General features: G+C 34.8%; 1 protein-coding gene and 1 non-coding gene across 2 annotated transcripts; one reads left to right on the top strand and one right to left on the bottom strand.

The window, feature by feature from the left end:
• Positions 1 to 4,482: 4,482 nt before the first annotated feature.
• Positions 4,483 to 9,338, top strand: LOC110704568. The gene is made up of 10 exons (XM_021882377.1): positions 4,483 to 4,956; positions 5,054 to 5,144; positions 6,092 to 6,196; positions 6,295 to 6,372; positions 6,835 to 6,890; positions 7,837 to 7,894; positions 8,128 to 8,253; positions 8,362 to 8,457; positions 8,822 to 8,893; positions 9,004 to 9,338. The coding sequence occupies exons 1-10, from the start codon at positions 4,823 to 4,825 to the stop codon at positions 9,064 to 9,066; spliced, it is 879 nt and encodes a 292-aa protein (XP_021738069.1). The 5' UTR covers positions 4,483 to 4,822; the 3' UTR covers positions 9,067 to 9,338.
• On the bottom strand, positions 4,538 to 4,610 carry TRNAR-CCG. Its single transcript has one exon. It is a non-coding gene; the product is annotated as a tRNA-Arg (tRNA).
• Positions 9,339 to 9,968: the final 630 nt, after the last annotated feature.

Below are 9,968 nucleotides of genomic sequence, written 5' to 3'. Positions count from 1 at the left end.
CACATCAAATATGCCCGACTACCTCGATTCATTCATCTCTCAGCTTTCAAACCGGTTCTCACTTAAGGATCTTGGTACACTTTCCTACTTCTTAGGAGTCAAAGTTATACCTCATAACCATGGTCTGTTTTTAAGCTAACAACGTTACATAAATGACATCCTATGTCGCGCACATATGGATGAATCAAAACCCACATCCACACCCCTTGTTGTTCATCTTCCTTTAACACACTCGGGCACCCCTCTCTCAGACCCCTCTCGATATCGAGGCACTCATTGGTAGCTTGCAATACTTGAGTCTCACTCGACCAAACGTGGCTTTTGCTGTGAACAAATTGGCACAATATATGCAACAACCCACTGATCTTCATATGAGGTCTCTCCATAGACTCCTACGGTACCTCAAAGGGACCTCTGTTATGGGTCTTACCATACACAAGTCCACTCTTATGACTCTTCACGCATACTCTGATGTTGATTGGGCAAGGGATACGGATGATTTCATCTCAACTACCGCATACATCGTGTACATTGGTAAAAATGCTATTTCGTGGTCCTCCAGCAAACAAAAGACAAGAGCAAAGTCATCCACAGAAGCCGAATACAGGGCTGTTGCTGTAGCCTCCACCGAGCTGCTTTGGATTCAAAATTTATTGCACGAGTTGCGTCATCCTCTGACCACTACTTCGGTCATTTACTGTGACAATGCTTGGGCAACTTACGTAAGTGCAAACCCTGTATTTCACTCTCGTATGAAGCATCTTGCCTTAGACTACCATTTCGTGCGCGAAAATGTACAAGCTGGTAAGCTTCGTGTAGCCTACATATCAACAAATGACCAGCTAGCGGATGCTCTTACAAAACCTCTGCCTAAGCTCATGTTTACTACACTGATACGCAAAATCGGCCTGTTATTACCATCACAGTCCGTTTTGAGGGGGCATGTTGGATAAAGATAATGATCGATGATGTACAGCTATCTCATCTCGTGCTACTCTGCTGCTCGTCATTATCTTTTGTCAAATATTGTTTAGTTGTTATCTTGTATAATATTGCTTAGCTTAGTTTCCTTAATCTTAGGGATAATTGCTCATATCATATCTTTTGTAATTATCTTAGTATCATTGTAACTCTATTTGATGCTTGTACTTTTCTCTGTGAATAATCAAGTAAAATCAAATACAATTCTTCTTATCTTATATAACTTGTATTGAAATACTGGGGAGTCGATAGTACAAGAAATTAAATAGGACATACTCCCTCCATTTTTTATTTTTTTTATAGGTTAGAGATGAGATTCCGCGTAGTTTTAGGTGGTTTAATAAAATAAAATGTTAGTGGGTAGATAAAATTATTTTCCCTTAGCCACAAAAGAGAGGCAATGAAATTCCGGTTAAAGAGCCTTTTTCCGCCTTTCGTCTTTCCACGGTTGGAAAACTAGCTCCTATGCGCCTGGAGGTAGGACGTTTTATTGAAAAGTAAAGCGGTGTTAAAGAGAGTGGGACCATTGGAAGAGTGAGAAATGATAAAGTAAGAAAGAGTGGGGACATTAGTGGATAAAGATATATATTATTATATTGTAAGAGATTTTCAAAAATGAATTTCCTTATAAAAAAAAGGGTGAAAATAGTAGCTCTAGCTTATAAAAAAAACGGAGGGAGTATATAATTATGTAATAAGATAAATACTACCTTGTGTTTTTTAGTTGACACCTTTCTCTTTTTACGCTTGTCAATGCACTATTTTAACGCTTAATATCTCTAAATCACGACATTGTAAAATATAAGAAGTGGATTTTAATAAAATATACATTGAGACGATTCAAACAAGATCCCACTTGACTATGTTTTTTCATAGTTATAAATTACAAAAGCTAGTCAAAGTGTAGTTAGTGAATAGTGTAAAAGTCAAATGGTGTCAACTAAAAAATAAAAAAATAAAAAAATAAATAAAATGGAGGAAGTATTACTCTACATGACTACATGTTAATTACTGTATGTCTTCCTTCCTCTATTCTAAGTATAATGCACCATGGCCTATTGGGAGTTGCAAATGTACAAATGTAAAACACGTTCTTGTGTGGCAATTTTCGATTGGCTTAGCCTATCGTCAATTTTTTTTTTTTTTTGTTTTTGACATTCATCATTGATTATATTGCAATTATGTTTATACCAAAATGTCAAGCAAATAAAAAAACACATGATAAGAACCTTTTAAGTCTCACCACTAATCTAAATTAGGCAGCAATAATCACTCAAATAATTAATGGTTGTTCAAGAATCCTCCCAAATGAAGCCGCCAAATCATAGGCGTTGATGAATGTTCTTATCATAGGCGTTGAAGTATTACTCTACATGACTACATGTTAATTACTGTATGTCTTCCTTCCTCTATTCTAAGTATAATGCACCATGGCCTATTGGGAGTTGCAAATGTACAAATGTAAAACACGTTCTTGTGTGGCAATTTTCGATTGGCTTAGCCTATCGTCAATTTTTTTTTTTTTTTTTGTTTTTGACATTCATCATTGATTATATTGCAATTATGTTTATACCAAAATGTCAAGCAAATAAAAAAACACATGATAAGAACCTTTTAAGTCTCACCACTAATCTAAATTAGGCAGCAATAATCACTCAAATAATTAATGGTTGTTCAAGAATCCTCCCAAATGAAGCCGCCAAATCATAGGCGTTGATGAATGTTCTTATCATAGGCGTTGAAGTATTACTCTACATGACTACATGTTAATTACTGTATGTCTTCCTTCCTCTATTCTAAGTATAATGCACCATGGCCTATTGGGAGTTGCAAATGTACAAATGTAAAACACGTTCTTGTGTGGCAATTTTCGATTGGCTTAACCTATCGTCAATATTTTTTTTTTTTTTTTTTTTGACATTCATCATTGATTATATTGCAATTATGTTTATACCACAATGTCAAGCAAATAAAAAAAACACATGAAAAGAACCTTTTAAGTCTCACCACTAATCTAAATTAGGCAGCAATAATCACTCAAATAATTAATGGTTGTTCAAGAATCCTCCCAAATGAAGCCGCCAAATCATAGGCGTTGATGAATGTTCTTATCATAGGCGTTGAAGTATTACTCTACATGACTACATGTTAATTACTGTATGTCTTCCTTCCTCTATTCTAAGTATAATGTACCATGGCCTATTGGGAGTTGCAAATGTACAAATGTAAAACACGTTCTTGTGTGGCAATTTTCGATTGGCTTAGCCTATCGTCAATATTCATTTTTTTTTTAGACATTCATCATTGATTATATTGCAATTATGTTTATACCACAATGTCAAGCAAATAAAAAAAAACACATGAAAAGAACCTTTTAAGTCTCACCACTAATCTAAATTAGGCAGCAATAATCACTCAAATAATTAATGGTTGTTCAAGAATCCTCCCAAATGAAGCCGCCAAATCATAGGCATTGATGAATGTCTTACCTTTGTATATGTGAATATGCTTCTCTAAATCGAAGGTAAAAAGGGAAAAAAATATCTCTAAATCACGACATTGTAAAATATAAGAAGTGGATTTTAATAAAATATACATTGAGACGATTCAAACAAGATCCCACTTGACTATGTTTTTTCATAGTTATAAATTACAAAAGCTAGTCAAAGTGTAGTTAGTGAATAGTGTAAAAGTCAAATGGTGTCAACTAAAAAATAAAAAAATAAAAAAATAAATAAAATGGAGGAAGTATTACTCTACATGACTACATGTTAATTACTGTATGTCTTCCTTCCTCTATTCTAAGTATAATGCACCATGGCCTATTGGGAGTTGCAAATGTACAAATGTAAAACACGTTCTTGTGTGGCAATTTTCGATTGGCTTAGCCTATCGTCAATTTTTTTTTTTTTTTTTTTGTTTTTGACATTCATCATTGATTATATTGCAATTATGTTTATACCAAAATGTCAAGCAAATAAAAAAACACATGATAAGAACCTTTTAAGTCTCACCACTAATCTAAATTAGGCAGCAATAATCACTCAAATAATTAATGGTTGTTCAAGAATCCTCCCAAATGAAGCCGCCAAATCATAGGCGTTGATGAATGTTCTTATCATAGGCGTTGAAGTATTACTCTACATGACTACATGTTAATTACTGTATGTCTTCCTTCCTCTATTCTAAGTATAATGCACCATGGCCTATTGGGAGTTGCAAATGTACAAATGTAAAACACGTTCTTGTGTGGCAATTTTCGATTGGCTTAGCCTATCGTCAATTTTTTTTTTTTTTTGTTTTTGACATTCATCATTGATTATATTGCAATTATGTTTATACCAAAATGTCAAGCAAATAAAAAAACACATGATAAGAACCTTTTAAGTCTCACCACTAATCTAAATTAGGCAGCAATAATCACTCAAATAATTAATGGTTGTTCAAGAATCCTCCCAAATGAAGCCGCCAAATCATAGGCATTGATGAATGTCTTACCTTTGTATATGTGAATATGCTTCTCTAAACCGAAGGTAAAAAGGGAAAAAAATAAAAACGTTCACAGTGGGATTCGAACCCACAATCTCCCGCTCCGGAGGCGAGCGCCTTATCCATTAGGCCATGCGAACGCCTCAATATTCTCAATTTCCCTAATTATTTATTTAAACAAAAATCAGTAAAATTCATCTTCAACAAACCCAGATTAATGGCTGATTCCTTTCTTCTTCACTTCTTGTTCTTCCTCATCTTCTCTTTCTACATTTCTCCACATAAACCCTAACTAAAACCCCCCTCTTTCTCTCTCTTTCTCTCTCCTCTGACCAAAAATTCCATAACAACAATGGCGTTGACCACTCCAAATCTCTTCTTACACAGCCCTAAATTGAATTTCTCCCGCAAAAAATCACTTCCTTTCGCATTTTCTTCCTCCACTTTTCGCCCGCCTTATCCTTCTTCTTCATCTTCTTATCTCAGGTATATTTCTCCGAGTAATTCTCATTAATTTGTTGTTTTTCGTGATTTGAGTTATTGTTTTGCATTTGTTTGAATGAATTGAAATGATTTTAATCAGGGTTAATCGAATTGCCCCTAAAAATTATGGAAGAGTTGTTTGTTCTGCTGCTGGGAGTTCGGGTTCCGACAGCGAATTAAACCCTTATGAGGTAGTTTCTATTCGTTTTTTCTATCATTTGAGTTGTGATCATTTTTAGGAGTTTGGATTATTGTGTTGGTAAATAATATGCGGTCGAGTCGGATATTAAACTTGAATTTGATGATTATTGTTCATTGAAAGATATAGCTAGATGGGTGGGTGTTTGTTACTGTATGGAAAAAAGAACTAGTAATGTGGGTGTAGGATGATAATGGTTCATCTAAAAAACTAGCTAGATGGGGTTATGGGATGATGATGTTCGATAAGAAGAATTAAACTGGTGATGTGGGTATATGATTCCATAAAAGAAACCGAGTAAGAAGGATATATGATGATAGTATTTGTAAAAAGTAAAAAAAACTAGCAATGTGGATTTATGATTCCATAATAGAAAACGAGTGAGAGGGGAATATATGATAATAATGGTCCATCAAAAGAAGTAGCAAGAGGAATATATGATCATATGATGATAAAGAAAAATGGTCCATTAAAAAAAAAAAATTAAGGAAGATGCGTATATGATGATAATTGTCCATAATTAAAACTAGCTAGGATTATGTGTGATAATAAATTAATAATGGTTCATCGAAAACAATACTAAGGTATTTGATAATATTGGTCTTTCCAATGGCAGGAACGAATTGTGAACAGAATAATCTTTTGTTGAATTGTGAATCTAGGTGGATTATGATTTCGTTGTGTTTGGGTTGAATCTTCAAATCTTTGGCAGGGACAGTTTGTAGGGGAAAGGTTTGGTGCTTCAAGAACAATTGTCTTAGCCATATGATGAACCATTGCTTATTTTCTCCTTTATCAATCCATATACAAAAACCAAACACTTGCTCATGATCCATGCTAGCTTTATCTACTACAAGTACTATTTTGAAAAATTCATTGTGACTTCCAGTCTAGTGGGCATGTATTTTGGTTTCATATTTCTAGGATTTTATCTTTTAGGTGCTTGGAGTGAGCCCCATTGAAGGATTTGACACGATTAAGACGGCCTATAGTAGAAAACGCAAAGACGCTGAACGGAGAGGTGATGAAGCCACTGCTGCTATGGTAAATATGCATTTTTCTTCTTCTGGATAAATGCTATTGTCCTAGTTTTCCTGATCTAAGTACTTGGTCATATCTGTAACTAATTTGTGGCTTTTCAGCTAGAAAGGGCTTATGACAAGATCATGATGGCTCAATTAACTAAGAGGAAGAAAGGGGAGACATTTGGCTCATTTAAGGTACATCTTTCTGATAATATTTTTGTGACCTCTGCCTTTATTTATTTATTTTTATTTAGTTTTCATTAGCTGCTATTGTTATATCTCCTTGGCATGCTGCACATGTTTTATAGCTAGTTGCTTGTTTTCCTATCATAGTTTGTGCGATGATTTGTTAATTGGTTCCCCATTGAGATTTGGTTGGTAGTGTGAGACTGTGAGATAAGGTTTTAGAAGGAAGTTAGGTGGTAGATTTGATAGACTTTATCTTTCAATGGTACTTAGAGTGCTTGATTGTACTTTGTCATTTTCTTTTTCCAAGAGCTCAGTCATATTTCATGTGTGTTTTGAAGCTAAAGGAACTTGTTTCATGCTTGAGTTGCAGTTTTATTCTGTAATCCAATTTTTTCTCCCTTTCTCCTTGATAGGCCTGAGTCTGCTGAGCACTTTTAATTAACTGTGGGGTGCTCTTGCAAATTACAGGTTTCAAAGGATATTAAATATGCTGATAAGCAGCCAGTGGTATCATGGGGACCCAGGTTTGTGTTTAGGCTTTTTTCTCTGGACATTGTCTAGTTTTTTATTGCTTGTGTACTGTGAAACGTTTAGTTCTTGTTTCTCCTTTATGTTGTTCTTGATGTATTGGATATAATCCTTTTCCATGGTTTATAGTTTTATATTTTATCTAAGAGCTGATACCTATGAGCTTAATAAAATAGTAAAAATTTCAACAAGGGTTTGCTGTAGTGTATTAGAGGTTTGAAGAGAACAGAGAAAATATAGAAGAGGTGGTTTTCTGGAGAAGGATTGAGATGCAATGAAGATTAATGTAAGAAGAAAAGCAGAGGAAGGTTGTGCTGATAAGCCCTAAAAAGGGCGGTAATCATCTTTCAAGAGGCTAATACTCCCACACAAAGGATAATTACAACAATTTAGAATGATTCTCTCTCACCTCATCCCGTTTTTTATCCTCTCACATCATTAATAAACTGAAATCAGACTCTCACCTATATTAAATTCCATGCATCAAGCACCTCTAGCAGAGGGGGTTTTGCTGACCCATTTAGCCCAATGTATAAAAAGGCTCAAGGCGCAATGAGGCGATGAAGGTCCTGCTGCGCGTAGGCACGCCTCGGTGCTCCTCTTTGAAGTGAGGCGCACGATATAAAACAATTAGAGAATTTGTCTATGTGCGCCTCTCTTAGAGCAAAAAAAAGCTCTCTACCCTAATCGCCTAGCGCTAAGGCACACTTTTTTTATACACTGATTTATCCTCCTTGGTAGCACCTGTTGTTGGGTGCTTTGGATGGGTGGGTGATTAGGTAGATGTAGCACATATAACGAGGGGTAAATTTGTATAATTGTAATGAATGCTGATTAATTGTCATATAAATTGACCTATTTGCAAATGGGCTACATTATCATCTCTTCTCGTCTTCTTTACCAGTTCATCTAACTATTAAATGAACTATGGTATGCTTTCAGGTCCAGTAAGTCTGATGTCAAGGATATACGTATCAACATGGCTATATCTGCTGTATTTGTAAGTGCTGCTTGACCAGTTGCTCTGTGCTTCCCTGTCTTGTTTGGCACATGTCATTATTCACATTTGTTGTCTATAAATAGACACCAATGGTCAGAACTTGGAGATAAGAAATGCAGTTTCTTTGAGTGTCGTATGATGATTATTAATTGTATTTTACATTCAAGCTCTTATACTTTTTTGAAAAACAAAGTTCACATACTTCGTACTTATTTAGCTGTATTGATATGCAGATAGCTTGGATATTCATCAAGCAGAATGCTGAATGGAAGCCAATACAATTTCTGGGTTTTGTTTTTGTGTATCGAATTTTTGAGAAGTTAAAAGCCTTTGAACCACCAGCGTCTCCAACGTTCACTGTAAGAACGCTTAGGAGTTTACAGTGCTTATTTTTGAGGGTTCTGTTCTGCACTTCTGTCATATTATCTTGAACTTCTGCTAAGTATTTGCACATGACCTGATTGCAGGAAGATGGTGAGGATGATGGACGGGGTCTACGAATGGGGAAACGCCTTCTTCGATCTCTTTGCCTAGTGTTTGGTTGTATTGGTCTTGCTTCCTTGGTATGTAGCCTTTTTTATAGCAACTTATTCCGCTTATACGTCTGCTGTCTTTCTATAGTTATCAAGGTCTGCCATTTAACTAATACTAACAGGTTTCAAGTCAGACCTATGTTAGTGTTCAAAATATGAGTTCCACAAACACATCATTGTTTTAACTAACATTCTAAACTTTTTTTATCAGTACTTGTATAAATTCATGGTTCCAATTTTCAAAACACTTGACAGAGAATATACAACAGAGTTTTTCCATGGTTATCAAGCATAGATTGTTAAAACCAGGGCAAATTTAATAGGTTGCGCTTAATTCTATGCTCCCATTGTACATTTTGTGCTCCTGTTTATGTGATCTTCTTCCTATTTTTAGGCTTTTACTGGTGTTCTGAATCTGATAGAGTATTCTGGCAATTACATACCTGCGGCCCTTTACAATAGTCAGGTAAATCCTACCTCCTCTCTCTTTCCCTCTTAGCTCTGCTTTGTTGCAGCTGAACTGAATCATGGAAAATTTGTTTAAAAATCTTATTCTTACTCTTGTTGGTGTAACAGGAACTAATTGTCACTTCTTTATCAGCCATCATTCTCTTCATCCTGGCATCGTATTATAGATGATACAGAGTGTATGAGTTATTCCAGTCTCTTAAACTTGGTAACCAATTTTTTATTGATTCTAAATGCTGAGTTACGACTGCCAAATTTTGTCAAACTACACTCATCCTTACCTGCTGCTCAATATGAGTACCTATGTAGTGTAGCTTGTCCATAGATGTAAATTACGGATAAGTTTTCTCCTTTCTACCGTTTTGTATGCATCAATTACTACGGCAGCTAACGCGCGCAATGCGCGCTCCATAGCTAGTCATGTCCAGGAAGTTCTTTCGGTTCGGCGTTATGTTATAACTGTAGTTATTAGTAGCGTTAATGAAGGAAAATCTGTAAATACATAAATAAACATTTTTAGGGACATAATCGTCTCAACACTATTCATAAGAGTTAACTCATACTTTAGAAAAGGTAGGGATATAAATGTCCACATGCTATTCTTAAGAGTAAAAAAAATTAATATTAATAAGGGCAAATATATAAATAAACATTTTAGGGACATAATTATCTCAACACTATTTATAAAAATGTGGTCATACTTTTATAAGGGGTAAATACATAAATAAACATTCTTAGGGATATATATATCGTCTCAACACTATTTATAAGAGTTTACTCATACTATTAAAGGTAGGGAGTAGGGTGGCTGATGCGTGATGCATAGCTAGTTAACTCAGAGAAGTTTTTTTTTTTTTTTTTTTTACATTTAGTTTTATGTTATAATTTTAGTTGCTGGTAGGATTAATGAGGGAATGTATATAAACTAATTTTTTTAGGGGTATCAATATCTGCATACAATTCTTAAGAGTTATTAAAAAAAAAGGCAATTAACATTAATAAGGGTAAATAAGTAAATAAACATTTTAGAGAGTATAATTATCCAAACACAATTCATTAAAATTAACTCAAAC

This window comes from Chenopodium quinoa, unplaced genomic scaffold (genome assembly GCF_001683475.1).
Source record: "Chenopodium quinoa cultivar QQ74 unplaced genomic scaffold, ASM168347v1, whole genome shotgun sequence".
Classification (NCBI taxonomy): domain Eukaryota; kingdom Viridiplantae; phylum Streptophyta; class Magnoliopsida; order Caryophyllales; family Amaranthaceae; genus Chenopodium; species Chenopodium quinoa.
The sequence above is the reverse complement of the archived record's forward strand: the minus strand, read 5'-3'. Positions and strand labels throughout refer to the sequence as shown.